The sequence below is a fragment of the Python bivittatus genome, unplaced genomic scaffold (genome assembly GCF_059951505.1).
Source record: "Python bivittatus isolate LINGU-HERP-01145 unplaced genomic scaffold, Pbiv_v1 ctg000610_np1212, whole genome shotgun sequence".
Classification (NCBI taxonomy): Eukaryota; Metazoa; Chordata; class Lepidosauria; order Squamata; family Pythonidae; genus Python; species Python bivittatus.
Window position 1 is genome coordinate 54,903,256 of NW_028277088.1, and position 19,735 is coordinate 54,922,990.

Below are 19,735 nucleotides of genomic sequence, written 5' to 3' on the forward strand. Positions count from 1 at the left end.
CTGTGCACCCAGTTTAAGTAATGCTAGCATTATATTCTTCCATGATAATATTCACCTTAATCCAGAGTAGCACAGAAGATACTTATTTTCCCATTCATTTTGTTCTGGACAAACAGTTTAAAACTAAATAATTTAGCTGGTATGAATTATACTCTACAACTGCAAATGCAGCATAAATGGAAGTGGAGATGGGAGGAAATTTATTCTTAAATTGGTGACTGTTCCTCATAGGTATATCCCATTAGAATCTGGGGGAAAAATCAATTTTCAGTGCAAAAACTGCTGTTCAAAAGGTACCAAAGGAAGCTGCAAAAACCTACTACATTCCACTTTCCATCTTTTGCAGATACATATCACTTGTAGCTATTGTTTCCCTGATCTGCCTTTATTTCATATTAACCTGAAATCACATTGCCTATACTCTTCTTTTAGTTTTGGTGCTCTGAGCAGACATACATTGTAATGCATTCTGAAAGTCCCTTAAAAAACAAAACCTTGCTATGCAATGTGGCACAATAATATCTATAATCTCCAGTGGGAGGGTTAGTAAATGTTTCAAAAATGCTTCTACCACACATTTATAGCTTTGAAATGCTTTCCTTCATTTGCTGAAAATGCAGGGAGTTGAATCTGAGGAACAAGATATTGTTTCTGGAACATGGTATTCCCAATCTACTGAGTCTGTAGAGTCCAGATCACTGTCACCTACATGATGTTCCCTGATTTCTGTGTTTAATATCAAAAGATTTCTACCATGGGACATTATCATCAGGAGTCAGGCGATAGATCTTTTCAGATGTGACACAAGACAGAATGCCATTCCCATCGTTTACATGGTCCAGGTCTTCCGCTATATAACCCAGCTGTTTTTAATCTGTTACTGTTTTAACTATTTGGGTTGTTTGCTTTTATGATAATCATTTGCTTTTATATTTTTGCTGTTACTCTGTGAACTGAACTGAAAAGCAACATATAATTATTTTATATAAATACAGTAAGTTCAAGGGCTCTGAAATTATCATTTTTAAAAAAGAAATGTAAGGCTCTTTTCTATTATCATTCTATTTATGTTCTAATTGGCAGTGACTGTATTATTTTCTTGGCTGGTAGACGGCCATTAAATTCCTGGTCTTAAGAATAAATGGATGGTCATAGTGAAGTGTTACTGTTTGAGACATATAATTCATAATATAATATTGGCTATGTAGTACTGTGGTTGGCGACGTTTTTCACAGGTTTATTTCATTTTATTTTTTCTAATGCAAACATTAAAACTACACTAACAATTAACAAATTAGAAATTAAAATAATAGGGGTATCAAATAATTAAATAAGAGAGAATATACAATAGTGCTTAACTAATTTGTGAGTACTCTCCTCCCTCATTCATCTTCATTCCACAAAATACACATCATCACTGAGGACAAATGTCTCTTAAAAGAATCTGAATTTCTAGCAAAGTGAATAAAACATTTCCCGTTGTTGTTGTTGTTATTGTTAGTATTAGTTGCCAATACAAAGATGGCCACCACCAGAAAATATTGGTAACTCTTGATGTAAAGCATAACAATTATCTGACCTAATAGTTACAAAAATTGTCTTGCATTTCCTACCTGAATTTTATATATTTCTGAAAAGGAAGCATATCCACCACTAACTCAGCTGTTGCAGATGCAAATGAACTGAACCCTTAATCTGTGTTTGCTAGAATAGTCCTGCACAGTTTATTGATCCACCAAGCTATATCAGTTCACAGGATATGTACTCTAGCCTGGGAGAACTTTGACAAATCATCTCCTTCTGTAACCCAAGGCACTGGTGTCCTGGATCCAAGTTTTAAGAGGCCCCTTTCATATATGAAAGTGCCAGTGACATCAGTGGCAGTAGCAACTGCCAGATGGAGCTACCATTTAACTTTCTTCCAATGAGCCAATGTCAGCAACTTTATGGAAATGTAAGATAGCACTTTCTAGACTGTGGTTTCTCAACCTTATTAACTTTAAGATGTGTGGACCTCAGTTCCCAGAATTCCCCAGTTAACATGCTGGCTGGGGAATTCTGGGAGTTGAAGTCCACACATCTTAAAGTTGCCAAGGTTGAGTAACCCTGTTCTAGACCTACCTACAGTGAGGATGATGGACATGGTAGCAAATCAGCATTCCCTCCTTTTGTGCTCAGTTCTCATCAGTTACCTACAGAACGTTGCTGCAGTTTCAGGCTTGCTATCATATGGATGAAAGGCTGCACTGATTACAAAGTGTCTAGGGCTATGTTTAGATTACATACACACCTAAAACATCACTGCATACATAAAACATGGTTACATGAAAGGGTGTTTTCTTAGTCACTGTAGTGTTTTGCCAATTCAATTGGTGTAGTTTAAAAAGTTACAATTATGTATTGAGGAATCTTGACTTCAGTAAGAGATTATTTAAATTGTCTTAATAGGTTTTAGAAACCCCACATTTTTTTAAAGCTTATTTTATTTCTTTATTACTGAGTGTACTGTGCTATGGCGTCTTTAGTGGCTGGCTTGCACCACAACCAGAGATAGCCAGAGTGGTATCATGCAGGCAGTTCAGATGTAATCGTGTGATATAAGAGTTCAAGGTATGTGTGTGACTATGGGATGGGCCACCAGGCCCTATAAAGATTCTCTTCAGTTTTATCAACAAATTGTTCAACGATAGATTGAATTCAGATTGCTTGTATGCCTTCCTGACTTTCTAACTTACCAGCAGATTAATAATTATGGAAACACTCTTTTATTGCACTATTCAGTCAATAAATGTATTGACATTAAAAACCATTAACAAGAGTACTTTAGTACTAACATTCATTTATTGCAGTTCATAGATTGCTCCATTCTGATTGATCTCTCAAGATCAACCATAAAGACATATGAAAATTAGTTGCTGTAAAGTTGTTTGAAAAATAATTTGCATATGGAATCTTTTGCTATTTCTACTAGACTTTAAGATCTTGCCAAAAAAAAAAAGATACTCATTAAACCATTTCTTCCTCCATGTCTCTTATAACAGAAACATCTGTTTCTTCTTGTTCAATCAAAGTGACAATCTCAAGAGTCCGAATTTTAAAGTAATGCCATTTAAAAGAAATTCTAGTAAGAATATGTTTCATTAGCATATCTAATTTGCACATGAAAGCAGAGTTCTTACGAGCCACAAGAGGGTTTTGGTTGCATAGTTTAAATAAGCAAGTTAAGAATTTTATAAAATAATGCATGCAGAGGATAAAACTAGGAAAATGCAATTATAAAATAAAACAAAATAGGATTGGAAGGCTTTTGAGTGTGAATTTATGTCTGATATATGTTCCTCAGCTTCATCTATTTCATTAGAATTCTTTGTCTACAATTAATAATGAGAAATACTTGCTGATTTCACATTTTCAGAACAGTGCTGTTATTTCAGGATATGTTAACTAATTGAAGAAAAATGGGATCCTGAATTAAATTTCAAAACTTATCCTCTACCACCTATATACAGTCATGTGAAAAAGAAACTACACCCTCTTTGAGTTGTATGGTTTTATGTATTAGGACATAATAAAAATCACCTGGCCCTTAGCAGTTCTCAAAAGTAGGTAAATACAACCTCAGATGAACAACAACACATGACATATTACACCATGTCATCATTTATTTTACAAAAAGAAAGCCAAAATGGAGAAGCCATGTGTGAAAAACTAAGTACACCCTTACTGCTTCCATAGGTATGAAGAGGCTAAGCAGCAGCCAGGTGCTGCTAATCAAATGCCCTTGATCAATTGATCATCAGCAAGTGTGACTACCTATATAAAAGCCGAAGGTTTAGGAGTTTGCTGGTCTTGAGTCATGTATTAACACAATGCCAAAGAGTAAAGACTTCAGCAATGATCTCAGAGAAGCAATTGTTGCTGCCCATCAATCTGGGAAGGGTTATAGGCCCATTTCCAAACCATTTAAAGTCCATCATTCTACAGTGAGGAAGATTATTCACAAATGGAAAACATTCAAGACAGCTGCCAATCTTCCCAGGAGTGGATATCCCAGCAAATTCACCCCAAGGCCAGACCATGTGATGCTCAGAGAAATTGCAAAAAATCCAAGAGTTACATCTCAGACTCTACAGGCCTCAGTTAGCATGTTAAGTGTTCAAGTTCATGACAGTACAATTAGAAAAAGACTGAACAAGTATGGTTTGTTTGGAAGGGTTGCCAGGAGAAAGCCTCTTCTCTCTAAAAAGAACATGGCAGCATGGCTTAGGTTTACAAAGTTGCATCTGAACAAATCACAAGACTTCTGGAACACTGTCCTTTGGACAGATGAGACCAAAGTGGAGATGTTTGGCCATAATGCACAGTGCCACGTTTGGCGAAAACCAAACATAGCATATCAGCACAAACATCTCATACCAACTGTCAAACACAGTGGTGGAGGGGTGATGATTTGGGCTTGTTTTGCAGCCACAGGACCTGGGCACCTTGCAGTCATTGAGTTGACCATGAACTCCTCTGAATACCAAAGTATTCTAGAGTTCAATGTGAGGCCATCTGTCCAATAGCTAAAGCTTGGCTGACATTGGGTCATGCAACAGGACAATGATCCTAAGTGCACCAGCAAATCTACAATGGAATGGCTGAAAAAGAAAAGAATCAAGGTGTTGCAATGGCCCAGTCAAAGTCCAGACCTCGACCTGATTGAAATGCTGTGGCGGGACCTCAAGAGAGCTGTGCATAAACAAATGCCTGCAAACCTCAATGAACTGAAGCAATGTTGTAAAGAAGAGTGGGCCAAAATTCCTCCACAATGATGTGAGAGGCTGATAAAGTCATACAGAAAATGATTACTTCAAGTTATTGCTGCTAAAGGTGGTTCTACAAGCTATTGAATCATAAGGTGTACTTAGTTTTTCACACATGGCTTCTCCATTTTGGCTTTCTTTTTGTAAAATAAATGATGACATGGTGTAATATGTCATGTGTTCATCTGAGGTTGTATTTACCTACTTTTGAGAACTGCTAAGGACCAGATGATTATGTCCTGATAGGTAAAACCATAGAACTCAAAGAGGGTGTACTTTCTTTTTCACACAATTGTACATGTCCCTATCTTTACAATAGCAACCATTCAAAAAGTCAAAATATGCACAAAAGTAGACAGTTGGGATGAAGATGGTGTCTAATCCTGTGGAGATGAAGATGACATTTAATCTAGTTTCCTGGTGAAGAGAAGACAATAGTATTTGCCCTTTTCTAGAGTATTGCCAGCTGTGGTACATTTCCTCTGTTGTACAGAATCTTTCAAATCTTACTCTGCTTTTAATCTATTAACCACGCTACTGTATGATAAAGAGGATGACCTCAGAAACATATTAGAAATAGAGAGTCAGCTGCAGAGCTGAATTTGTGTGTGTAATTTCAATCTCTCCCAACTTTCAAGGTAAGGACATTTCACAAAAAGTTATAAGGTCAGCTAGCAGAATCAGTACTTTGTTGGAATGGGAAGCTGGGAGACCTATGATCAAGCCTCCATTCAAAAACTGAGCTGACTCAGAGCCAGTTCTTTGCTTTGATTCTAACCTCCCAAGTGGCTGCTCTGATTTAGGATGGTCACAGAATTTGGGATTCAGAGAAAGCAATTAAAATTAGTTATAGCACTATATATTGCAGATTCATTTAATTTTCCATAATAAATGAATATATTCTTTGTATAATTATATCTGATTTAGTACTTTATGAATATGCTTAAAAACCTGTATCACACTATCTCACTGGATTCAAAACAGTACATTAGAACCAAACTGAATAAACTTCTTTCTTTCCTTTTTTCTTTCCCATTTGTCCTTCTAGGTGCAGGACTCTGTGATGGGCAGTGGCATGAGGTTCGATTCTTAGCAAAAGAAAATTTTGCAGTTCTCACCATTGATGGTGATGAAGCCTCTTCTGTTCGGAGTAACAGTCCTCTGAAAGTTTTGACAGGAGAAAAATATCTGTTTGGAGGTAAAATATCTTTCGAATTACTTTCTTGGACAACAGTATGTTTGAAAACCATTTTTAGTAACCTGAAAGAAGGGTTTTTCTTTGTGTACAATGCAAGTAAGATTACCACTATTCCTGTCAAATAGTGTTCAGCTTCAGAAATTAATTTCTAATGGAAGAGAAATTACCTATCTGTAGGTCAAGGCTGAACCCTTGATGCTCTCTGAGCTTGGTTGTTTGCTTGCAGACATTTCATTTCCCAACTAGGTAACATCATCAGTGCTTCACAAGGACTCCACAATTAATTTCTAATTCAAACAACACTCCTTTTGTAATACAGAGACATAAGGCATATACCTTAAGTTACATTCTCATGGTATACTGAGTTGATTCATCAGTTTGGAATTTCACTTTGGTTTTTGTTTATGTGGGAAACTGAAAACAGTTTATATGCCAAAGCAATTTCTTTAACGCCATTCCAAAGGAAACACTTTCCCCAAGCTTGGACCTCTGAAGTTTCCAAAGAAATTCTACAGAGGCTCTTTCAGAGAAGGTGTGAACCCTGTGCATGATGGAAGAAAAAAGATAATTGCAAATTCCTCATTTTCTCTGTTAAAAATGGATTAGAATTCCACCCCACTTTTTGCTACCATTTTTTTTTTCTAAAGGTAATGTTTGAAATGCTTATTTTGAGAGGAAATATATTCAAAATGTGTATTGATATGAAAATTTTCATGTGGATTTGATTTAAATCATTGAGTTGTGTGGAAACAGGATGAAATGGTTTTGTGAAAATCCGTGAAAAGTGACTGAAACCATAATTAAATGTACTGGTCCATCCTGTTTAGTTAGAAAAGCTGCAGAATTTGTCAGGGCATACCTCTCTAGAAACAGCCTAAGGAAACCATGGGTCCTTCAGGTACACCAAAACTTGAAAAATAAATCTCTAGATGTTGACTTAGTTGTAAACACAGTGTGTGAGGTAAATTTTCATTAAACCTACAAATGTGAATTTGCTTTTCCAGGATTACAGTGCTCAAACCCGCATCAATTTTAGCAGCATTTAAATAGATAAGCCATTGTTGGTTCTTTTAGACCTTGTGTTCTGTCGAAGTATATATATATTTTTGTCCCCTTAATAGTTCTTTTTTCAAGTGGTAATTTGCTATTACTAGGGTTGTTCTGTGTGATGAAAGTTTTCAAATTATATAATCTCTATCTTATGCATACAGGCAGAATAACCTAAAATAAATTAGATAATTTGTATTACAAGGCAACTGTGTCTTAGTTTTGCTTAAAATTAAATAAATGTTTATATTTTTATATTCATTTTCTCCAAAGAATGCTTTGGACTGGTTTTAGTTGATAGCTGTCCTACATAGTGCTTAAGCTCTAAATATCCCTCCCTGCTAGTGTTTATATACAACTCAGGACAGTTACAATTAAAATCTTTGTAAAATAAATTCATTTTAAAAATATATAGGAAGACACTATAATAAAAACAATAATTGGTAGAATCAAGCATCAAACAAAATCTGCATCCTTCCTTCTTCCCTGTTGCAGCTCAATTCATTCACTCAGTGAGCCTCAGGGTTACTAAATGAGGACTGATAACAGTATTATTTTTTTAAGAAGATGTTTTTATTATCAAGAGTATTTAAAAGGTCACAAGATGTTATGCCAGTTTTAAAACTGAGTATTCAAAAGAGATTTTGTACAAATGGAAATATATCCCTGTGTACATTAAGATGGATACTTTCTGATTTTAACAGCCTTCTGATGAATCATTAAGAAGGCAAGTTATTTCACCCTTAACCTGGAAATTTGCAGTCAGTTGTTTATATAATGATATCTCATAATTTCATGTTCTTGACAACAGCATCAAAGCAACAAGTCTCCCAATATTGTGGAAAGAAAGGAAAGAAACACTCAGTGTCTTATTGTTCAGTGCATGATACTTCTTACTTGTAGAATGAAATAGAAACAGGTCAACACTTTGAATAAGGAATTTTGAGACAGTTGTCCTGCATGATAAGGCAATTAAATCCACAACATTTTGTGGTTGGTTTCAATTCAATCCTTTTGAGGTTTTATTTTATTTTTGTTGCTGTTGTTTTGAGGTTTTGTTGTTTTTGTATCCTATGGATACATCAGAACAGATGAGCACTCACATAGGCATCTGGTAAAGCTACAATGATATCACCTACATTTTGGTATTGGATTGGTTCCCTTATTGTTGGCCTTCTGGACATCATACTTCTGAACTTTTCTGGAGGGCTTTCGGGGATTGATCTTCTGTCTGAAATGTTGTTTATTGCTTGTAATTCTATTTTCTTTTCATGTTTGTGTTATGTTTTGAGTCTTACCATGGATGTTTTATTTATATTATATGCTTCTGCTGTTGTTGGCTACCATGAGACAGTCAGGATTCAGCAGCGTACAAATTTAAATAATAATGTTATTAATGATGATAATGATATTGTCATGTAAGTGATGTAAATGATGTATTTACATCAGTTAGGTCATGACACAAATGACATACAGTGCATAATTCATGTCATTTGCATGATGACATCATGATTAGTGATATAACTTGCTCCCTCTTATCCCCCATGTGGGCATCAATGGACACTTACTATATTATTGAATGGTGGAAAGTTCCCACATGACCCAGCCTAGACATAGAAGCCATGGACAGGAGAGAGGATTTGCAACATGCCTCGAAAAGAGAATAGGAGTAATTTCTGATACTGATTCAAGGTAAAAGTTTATCTGTATTTAGGATCCTGATGGAGGCAAATATTACAGGGATTTCAGTGGGATAGTTGTATTTTAATAACACTTAATTGTATTTTATATTTGTATTATTTATGTTTTTAATAGATAATATTAGATAATAATATTAATAATAGATAATTGTATTTTATATTTGTATTATTTATGTTTTTACTGATTTTAAATTATTTTGTTGTGAACCGCCCAGAATCCCTCCTTCTGGGGGAGTTGGGCGGTGATATAAATTTGACAAATAAATAAATAAATAAATAGTGTTTTATTTCTGTAAATTTGGTGTGATTTTTAACCAACCAAATGACAGGTTTAGGGGTTTCCCCCCACCCTTTTAGAAAGTCTGAGCCTGTTTTTTTCTTTGTTTGCTTGTTTCCCACATAGTTCGGCTTGAATTTAAAAGAAAAAGGGGGAAAAGTATAATATCTACCCTAGCAGGCTGAAAAATGTCAAGGATGTAAAGATGTCTCTGCCTGAATCAGAAATGTTCTTTTTAAAATCATTTCAAGGTTACTTTCAGTGCATTTAGTTCATTTTCATCTTATTATCTCTCATCCACAGAACTATTAAAACACATATGGAAATTAGTTTTTAAATAGTCTTACAGAAAACCAATATGCACTTCATTAAGGATAAATTCAAATTCTCTCAGCAGTTATGGCAAACTCTTCTGAGAAACTTGTATCTTTGTGGCAGGGAGGATAATGAAAAGCACTCCTCCGTGGCCAGTGCTCGTGATACTGAAATATTGCCAGTTTAAGACTGATCCATCACAAAATAGAAGCTTTATGTGCTAGTTTTGAGATTATGATCATCCAGCATTCCACATCTACCTTCCAAATGCAATCTGGTAGTGACTTAAGTACAGAGCCCATTATATATACTGTATATACATATGCATATGTATATACACGTACACACACATATATACTTACACACATACACAAATATGTACACACATAGATACAGGGTGAACCTAAAGTCTAGCCCCATAGGTCAATCACAATGTTTTATTAATTAATATTTTTTTACTGTACTTAGGAATGTTCAAAGGTCATGCATCAAATGGGTAAGGAAGTGTTTAGAAGAAAACAGCAACCAATTTGAACATTTAATGTAATTTATATAATGAATTGTCTCTGGGGCCTGACTTTTGGTGCAGCCTGTATATATATGCCTTTCCTATCCCACAGGCTTAGAGCAGTTAAACTTAGTTGGTATATTGTTTGTTTGTTTGAATGATTGATTGATTTAATGCAATTATTAAATAAATTATAACTTAGATTTCTCTAAATATTTTACAGTGCAAATCAATGTTTGTCTGGTATTTGCAGATAGGCAGTCATGACTCATATGTCTATATCTTGAATGTAACCTATTCTGACTGTTACTTGGAGAGAGAGATTTAATTTTTATAGGCCATACCAGGCCATATCAGCCTCCATTTTCATAGGCTCAGCCTTTTCACAGTTTGTTACACAAGTAATATGTCTGCCATAAAACTGCAAGCATACAGCTAATATAGTGTGGATGCCAACAAAAGAATGACAATCAATCAGTCATAATTTATTTATGGTCCAAGACCAAACGCAATAAAAAGACCAGCATACAGTATAATAATTATAAAAAGGAATTTTTAAAAAATGCAAGAAAATCTTAAAACAATTAGCTGCTAACAGTTACTAACATCTTGGAGGAGCCAGATGGCTTCTAACAGCTATAGCTATTGAGAAGAATTCTGCAACCTTCTTAGAGGTTTCTGAAGAGTGGTCACCCAGGAGAAGGCAACAGCCTCCTGGTTGCAATGGCAATTAGAGTGGTTAACAATTGGATGTATTAAACTTGATCACCATTGGGTGTACAAGAGATATTTTAATGGCACATGTGAGACAGATTTCATCTTGGAGTCTGAATAGGAACAAGTTCAGCTTTCATATGGAAGACTTATAGTATATATCTACCAGCTGTTATCCTAAGAGGTAGTGATCCAATTGTTAATGTAGAAGTTGAATAATAATGGGGCAAGGATACAGCCTTGCTTTACACCTTTGCTAGTGAAAATGGGTTTTGTTAGGTCACCGAGGACATTACCCTTTAGTTGAGTGGTTGTGCTGTAGTGTAATAACATTATTAGCCTAGGAAGATGGTGGTCTATCATTGTAATGGCTAATTTCCTCCACAGTCGTTCTGGTGAAATAGAATCAAAGGCTGTTCTCAGTCTATAAAAGCTACATAGAGGGCTAACTAATCTTTGGAGTAACTAATATTTCTCAGCTAAGTAATGCAGCACAGTACATTGATCCATAGCTGAATGTTCAGACCTGGGTTGCTCTGGGGCCAAATGTTTTCAGAAGTTTGTAATATAGAGATCTAGTATATAATTTACTGATTACAGATAAAAGGCTAATTAGTCGATAATTTGCAGGGTCGCATTTATCACCTTTCCTGTAAATTGGAATAACAACAGAGTGAAGCCTTTCTTTAGGGAGCAATAAGGAATTATTTGTGGCTGTGAAGAGGGGAGCATTGTCATTGTTTGCAGTTTTAGGAGTGCTGGGGACATCGTTGTTTTTGCTTGAATGCAAAAGTAGAGCCCCTTAATGAAAATAAGTGCTTTCCTCTTGAGCAATATTAATGCGAAATATTAATCTGTATATAAAAACTTGTTCATTAAAATTGCTGCGTGCTACCAATAACTTTCTATCTGTCCAATAAACATATATTTTATGACCTAAGCATAGAAACAGAAGAGGATCTAAACTCAAAATAATGCATAACCAATAGTTATTTTGAAGGCTTTTTGTGGCTGTTTAGAGATCCCTTTGGGTGGAAAATTAAGATAAAAATGTGAAACTTAATGTTAACATTCTCCCATGGATAATTTTCTTCATCTAAATAGCTCCTTTGGACTTTATTGTGTCTATTTTTAGCTGACTTTGATCATACATGCTGTGATTTTACTTTTTATAATCTGCTCCCAAGGAAGCTATATAAATGTCATATTTAAAATATTAGAAAGTTTCCCTGCTGGACAAATTTTGGAAACAAACCTCAGTACCTGGAGTGTGGCATCCTGATGTCTGTGTACTATATGCCAAATAACATCCAAACTCTATTGCATCTTGCCCCATTCTTTGTGAATATCTCTTGTAGACCTGCTAGGTGGTGAATTATATGACTGTTCATCTGTATCAGATGCTTGGGAGTCCATTGATTCCAATACAGATCTTTAAAATACTTCTCTCTCTTTTGTGATGAAATTACCCAGCACTTACTTGAGCCAAGGCTTGAGCCTCAGCATCTGTTTTGTGCTTTAAAGGCTTGCTCTGAAAAATGTGAAGTGGGATACAAACACCTTACAGGGATATTAAGATATATTCTGCTAAAGTAAAATCTCATAACTTCAGCCTCTGCTTGTACGTCTCCTTGAAATTCCAATTCTTTAGAGATGCAGCAGGGTGTACCTTCATAGATAGAAACATATGAGAACATTTTTAACTATTCAGCTCCATCTATGGTTCACCCAACAAATCCTGATAGTTTTTGTTGTTGTTGTTGTTGTTGTTGTTGTTGTATAAGCCTTTACAGCTTGGGATTCTCAGTAAAACTCTAAATGATAGGTCATTGTGGGTTCAATATACCTGAGTTTTTTGCTGTCTTCTTACAATACAAATATAAATATAAATCAGCTCTCATTGTATTAAGGTCTTCAAGTTAATTCATTGGATGACTTTCAGTGACATTAACTCTTTTTTCAGTCCAACCTAGCTCACAGGGTTGATTATTGTGATGAAAAAATGAGGAAAGGGCATGAGTATTGTCTTAAACTTCTCCCGAAAAAGTGTAATACAAATATATTAAATAAAGAAAATTGTCTCCACACTCCACACTCCACACTTTATGGAAGTTTAGTAACTGTCAAAGTATATCAGTGCACTTTACAGACTGATGGGAACCCAAGTACCCTCACAATGTTAATGGGGAAAAAAAAACAAAAAACGGAGAGGAGGCAAATTCAAGTTAATCTGAGATGTTGAGCTTTCCCTGTAATGTTGTAGCTAGAATTTAGCTATAAATTCTGGTAGCACAGTGAAGTTCAAATGTATTGATTTCCAATTCTTTTTATCACCTTTCTATTATCACAATTAGCTAGAAAGAGGACTGTTGCTAATGTTTTTCTAAGTTAAACCCTAGACCTCTTCCCTGTTTTGTATACCACCATAACATTACTTTCCTCCACACTTTAATTTGGAAGACCATTTTTGTTCTAGATAGAATCTGGGTACATGTGTAAGAAATAAGTCTTTCAGATGTGTCCAGCAATTTACATTTGGCCCAAGATGAATTGTATAGCAGAATCTATTGTTATTAGTTATGCCTATGACCTGGTATTTGTAGTACTAGTACATTTCTGAGCCAGAAAGTAATTCTTTATTATTGTATATGTGAAAGCACTCTTACTCTCTTGTACTTCAAATGGTTTTCCTGTAGCAAATTCAGAGGTAGTCTTAAGAGACTTTAAATATGAGGGGAAAGGCCTGTGCATTGAGTTCTTTGAATTATGAAAATTGATCTGTGTCTGCACAGATTGAATAACTTTGTATTTTGATGGGATGGACATATATCAATATAAGTATTTATTATCCTAAGCAATTTCTCCCCCCCCTCCCCCGCATTTAATTCACTTTTCTTCTTCCAAGAACTAAGGATTTAAAACAAGTGGGCCTCTTCCCAATGAGGCCTCTGGAGAACTGTTTGCTTTTACTGCATTTGCAGTTGTGTGCATTAAAAAAAAGAGCAAGAGCTTCAGAGCAAAAATGAGTCCATTAACCTCAATAGCAACTGTTGGATATTTAGACATGGGAGCTTTTACAAAGCTTTTTATGCTTGCACCAACCATTCCTTTGTCTGCCCATTTGTCATGGGAACAAAACTGAGAGTGAGTTCTACAGATGTCTCTGTTTAGTTCTGCTTTTACTTATTATTCCATGTTGATTTTTAGGTTTAAAAAATAATTTAATTGGAGGTAGATATTGTTCTTCTGCCAGAAATTATTATTTTTTAATCATGATCATGTGTATACTTTTCTGAAAGTTGTACAGAATTCAGAGTCTTAGAAACATCTTTGGGATTACAGAGCATAATTAGCTGTTAGTTATATTTGCCACCCATTCCAGTCATTAAGACTCTGGATGGTATTTATATTATTTGTTTATTCAATTTATAAAGCTGCCCAATTCAACATTCTCTCTGAGTGCTGTACAGCTAAAATATCTAAAATACAGTACCTAAAAACAAGCAAAATTAATAGAATAATGGATCTAAACTGACAAGGAGAACTATATAGCATAGTCAAGGCAAACAATTGCACACCAAATGGGCACACCATCAACCTATTCTAAAGCTTGCGGGAGAGATGAGTTTTTAATGAGGCTTGCAGAGTCAGGGAGGTCTGAATCTCTGGGGGCGGGGGGGTTGCTATACCAAACACAAAAGAGAAAGTGCACTTCCTGGGTCCCATCAGGTGACATTGTGTAATGGAGAGGACACAAAGCACACTTGCTCCTTCAGATTTTAAAAGAGGGCAGAAATTATGAGACAGAGTGGTCTCTCAGATAGGCAGGCCCAATGCCATGAAGACCTTTATAAGGGATAACTAGGACGTGATAACTAGAAGCTCATGTTGTAGAGCTTCATATGGGTGAACTGAGGTGAACTACAGTACTGTGCAAAAGTTTTAGGCAGGTGTGAAAAAATGCTGTAAAGTAAGAATGCTTTCAAAAATATATATTGTAATTGTTTATGTTTATCAATTTACAAAATCCAAAGTGAACGAACAGAAGAGAAACCCAAATCAAATCAATATTTGGTGTGACCACCCTTTGCCTTCAAAACAGCACCAATTCTTCTAAGTACACTTGCACACAGTTTTTGAAGGACCTCGGCAGGTAGGTTGTTCCAAACATCTTGGAGAACTAACCCCAGATCTCCTGTGGATGTAGGCTGCCTCAAATCCTTCTGTCTCTTCATATAATCCCAGACAGACTCGATGATGTTGAGATCAGGGCTCTGTGGGGGCCAAACCATCACTTCCAGGACTCCTTGTTCTTCTTTACACTGAAGATAGTTCTTAATGACATTGGCTGTATGTTTGGGGTCATTGTCCTGCTGCAGAATAAATTTGGGGCCAATCACACACCTCCCTGATGGTATGGCATGATGGATAAGTACTTGCCTGTATTTCTCAGCATTGAGGACACCATTGATCCTGACCAAATCTTCAACTCTGTTTGCAGAAATGCAGCCCCAAACTTGCAAGGAATCTCCACCATCCTTCACTGTTGCCTGCAGACACTCATTATTGCACCACTCTCCAGCCCTTTGGCGAACAAACTGCCTCCTGCTACAGCTGAAGAGTTCAAATTTTGACTCCTCAGTCCAGAGCGCCTGCACTTTTGCACAGTACTGTACATACCATGATCCAGAGTACTGAAAGCCACTGAGAGATCAAAAGAAACAAGGGGGTCACTCCACCCCCATCCAGACTCCACCAGAGGTCATCAAAAAGTGCAATCAATACTGTATTGTATTATGCCCTGGCTTGAAACGTGACTGAAACAAGTACGGATAATCTATTTCCTCTATGGCTCTCTGGAGCTGTAGTTTGACCATCTTCTCCACAATCTTTTTTATTACCGTTTATTAATAATGTATGCTGCTCTGTGTCATGTGCTGAGAAGGGTAGTTAAAAAAATGGGTTAAATAACAAATAAATGAACCATCCCCCAAAGGCTAAAGACTGGGCAAAAATTGTTCAGAACTATGGGACCCAGCAGTTCAGTGCAAGCAGATCCACCTTTTCAAGGATCAATTTACTATGGCTTGGATTCAACCAATTATCACCTCCCAGGACATCATAACCAATCAAGAAAGAACATGGATCAAATATATAGGTGGCTGGACTAGCAGTCACAAGAATCCTGTCTACTTTCTCAGGAGTCATAGGATCAAACTGTTCCCAAATAAGAAGACAAGGTTAGCTCAACAGAACTTATCCAGTTGGATACCAACTCTGAGTAAAGTTAAACTATACAACAACATAACTTCAAAGGAGCAATATACCAAAAGCAATACTTAGTACTATTTATTAATCAGATTTGTATCCTGCCAGAACCATAGGACAGTCAGCAGCTCACAAAATAGAAATGTACAATGGAGTATAAAACATAAACATAGAACAAATAAAACCTCAACACAAAGCCTGGCATAAGTCCCAGAAGCCCTCTGGAAAAGCTCAGTCTTTAGGATAATAATGCCTTCTCTGTTGTAGCCCCTACCTCAGGAATAGCACACACACACACCCCCCCCAGAGTTCAGGATGGTGCCCTTTCTCTCCTAGGGTTCCAGAAAGCTTTGAAAATCTGGCTTTGGTCTCAGGCCTGGGGTTGATATTTGTTATTTGTTTAATGGCTCCTATTTTGTTTTGTGGATTTTGTTATTAGAGCATTTTAATTCGGGCTGCCTGTTGATTTAATATTTTTAGCTGTTTCTATGTCAGTTTTGTGTGCTGCCCAGAGTCCACTGGAGTTGAGCGGCTGATTAATTTAAATAAATAAATAAATACATAAATAAATACATAAATAAAATGGTACAGTTGGATAATAAAGGCCACCAACAGTCATTCCAAATCAAAGATAATAGCTTTGTGAAATGCAAGGTGAATCAGAATCAAGATGTATGTAATTCTGTGGGAAGTGTGTTCCAGAGCAAGGTAGCTATTACTGAGAAGGCCTGTCTCTTGGCTCACAACCTATGTACTTTTTGTGGTCATGGGTTTCTTAGCAGGCCTTCCTAGCTGTTCAGAGTAGTGGAATAGAATCTTGCTTGGTAAAGCTGTTCCTGATATTTCCCGATGCAGGGTAGTATATTTATATTTACTCTCATCTGACCAAGTTGATCTTGCCAGCAATCACCATACTACTGGTTGGGCTATGAAGGCAAACAATAACCAGCATTTACTAATTACACCAATATTATTAGAAAAATATTTTTGTTCACCTTAGGCTTCAAAATGTATCCCTGCTATCCTTTAGATCACATACTATGGATAAATCCAATGAATACTTCTGGAATTTACTTTTGATTCAGTGAACACAAGATTGCATTATTAGAATAATAATCCTTATCTTGACTACAAGGAAATATTTTCTAGCTCTTCCCAGGATCTCTTCACCCCAAACTACAGGATTAACAGGAATAGGCTTGGATGCCTGCATCTGCACAGACAGCACAGGAGACTTCAGGTTGAGAAAAGCATGCCTTATGAATCAATAAAATATATGTGCAGGGTTTGCTGATCCCAACAGTTCATTATAGATTTCAGAAGGGCATCAAATAAATAGGGAAAACCTTTCAAGAGGTCTGTAGTTACCCAGTACATCAACATGCAATGGACTTTTTATTATTATTTGGAATGCCTTTTCTGTATGCTTCACTAATGATTAATAGACTGGCAATCCATTCTCTTCATAGGGCTACAAAAAACATCTGGAATCAAGAAAATATGCAAGGAACAGTGACACAAAGCTTTCTCCATCTTCATTAATTTTTAAATAAACATGCATTGTACAAACACATTCAGTAGGACATACAGAACTCTGCAGCCTCACTTCAGCTTCATGAAACTTCAGACAAAGCACCCGACAAAAATATAACCATGAACTGACCCTGGCTTCTATGTAGCTAAGTGCTCATGAAGTATTATCTCAGCTGACCAGAACGACTTCTGGAAGTGTGGGGAAGCCACTTCCTTACTATACAAAGTGAATCATGTTGCTTCCACTGGGTAAAGGAAGCATGAGGCAGACAGCACTCACTTCACATCCCTAGTAATTTAAACAATGAATGAATACTAGTCTTTTGCAGAGGCAAGATTTACACATGATTCTCTTTTCCAAGCACAGTGATAAATTTCTCTTGAAAACACCAACAAAGGTTGAGCTTCTTGCAAATGAAGATCTAATTTCATCAGAGATAACTTGTTTGTTGGTAAATATACTACTTTATCAATAACATTGGTCCTTCAAATATTGAAGAGTCAAAGGAAAAACAATGAGCTTTACTTCTTAGTTGTGCTTAATAATTTGGACATCCTGAGGGCAATGGTCCTGACATTTGTAACTTGACTGTATGACAAATAGCATCCTATGGACAGTTGTGTCTGGTGCCATATAGAAAGGCGCACATATGTTACAGGAAAAGTCTTAAAGGTAATAATAAGGAACCAACCATAAGCTAAGTTATTTTTAGAAATCCCTGAGTTCACTACAGTACAGATTGAATGAATCTGAAATGAAACAGTGCCTCTTCTAGAACCCTAACAAATACGAAAAACTGACACATGTGGAGGACAGGGACCTGAAAGAAGATTGCATGAGAGGGCAATGTTGGACACATCTAGGTCAAGATTTGGCAAAATCCCAGCAAAATGCCCTTGCTACATTTCTTGGCCACAAGAGGAACTCAGTACCAAATCATAATGACATGGAACTCCTGGCCTCCAAACATTACACAAATATCCACAGCACCAATACTGTAGCTAAATACACAGCGGAGATTTCATGACCATGTCCAGAAGCCAAGCTCCCAGTGCAGTGAAAAATCCTACATACTGGTGTGACTTGCCTAAGTGCAGCAATGGGTATTAAACTTCATTCAAGGCAGCACATGGAAGTAAAAGTTCCATACCTGGAGTGATAGATTTAGTCTCAGAGACAGACTGAGTGGTAAATGCTGATCACAAAGAATGAGCTTGATGCCAAGAAATTCTATCACAGGTCAGTACTGCTGAGGATCTGCAAATCTACTTTTCGGCAAGGGCTACAGCTCATTCAGCATGCATATATAAAAATGTCAAAGGGCCAATAATTTTATGTGTAGTCAGGATGGGGCTTTAAAAAGTTCCAAAGCTTGATCCTGGAATGAATAGAAGCCTTTGAGAGGTTTCTGGCCATATGATTGAATTTGGAATAACTAGCTAAGCATTACAGATTGAAGTTTCCAAGTTAACAGTTCCATAGAATAAAAGGGATCACTGGGGATCACGCAATCAGTGCTGATTGATTACAATACTCTAAATGACAATGCTTTCACAGTTTGATGGTATTTCCTGCCAAGGCTTTAGATCCACTATTTTTAGGTTATTATTGTCTTGGCTGATTAGGATTGTGTCTTAAATATTATAATGGAGTTTGCTTATATCCAGAATTTCTTTGTTTTGCATAATAGCAGAGGGACAATGACAACTAATTCATTTAGGGAAAAAGATGAAAGTTTGGATCTATTTGGATCAAGGTGAGAGTAGCACACACATTACCATTAGAGCCCTTTTCTTTCTAACTTCCTGGGTCATCTCTTCCAGAACAATAAAATATGTTAGATGGGACACTAGGATGGTACCCACATAATATAAATGACTGTTCAGCAACAAGATCAATAAGCAGATCTCCAAAGCAGATATAGAACATGATTCTTCCCTGCACTGCTACAGCTGCCAAGATATAAAAGGTTAGTTTTTAATAGAGTACCTGCCCTCCAGGGCCAGGTCATTATCAAAAGAAAACTCAGGACACATGGCATTTGCACCAGGTTAGAGTGAATGTTTTGTAGAGATATAGATTACTTGCACAGGCCTCTCATTCTTGTGGCAGACTAGTATACACCAAGAAGTTGGAGAGAGTGGGTTTGATTGAGCCTTTTTCCAATCTCCCAACATTTGCAAATCATGCCTATTTTTAAATAACAGCACTAATTCATATATGGCATAGGGCCTGGTTACTTGAGGGACTGCCTATCTCTCATAGTATCTGCCTAGCCAATTTGACCTTGCAGGGTTGGTGTGCTCCAGGTTGCTTTGATTAAACAGAGCTATCTATCAGGACCCTGGAAGCATGCCTTCTCTGTAGCA

At 36.5% G+C, this 19,735-nt stretch overlaps 1 protein-coding gene across 2 annotated transcripts in view; it reads left to right on the forward strand.

The window, feature by feature from the left end:
• Positions 1-19,735, forward strand: part of CNTNAP2 (contactin associated protein 2) — a 1,202,163-nt gene that overhangs the window by 680,093 nt on the left and 502,335 nt on the right. For both annotated transcript variants that reach the window (XM_088150062.1, XM_088150063.1), the window contains exon 9: positions 5,854-6,003. In XM_088150062.1, the coding sequence (XP_088006188.1) occupies positions 5,854-6,003 (150 nt within the window). The remainder of the gene's footprint in view (positions 1-5,853; positions 6,004-19,735) is intronic.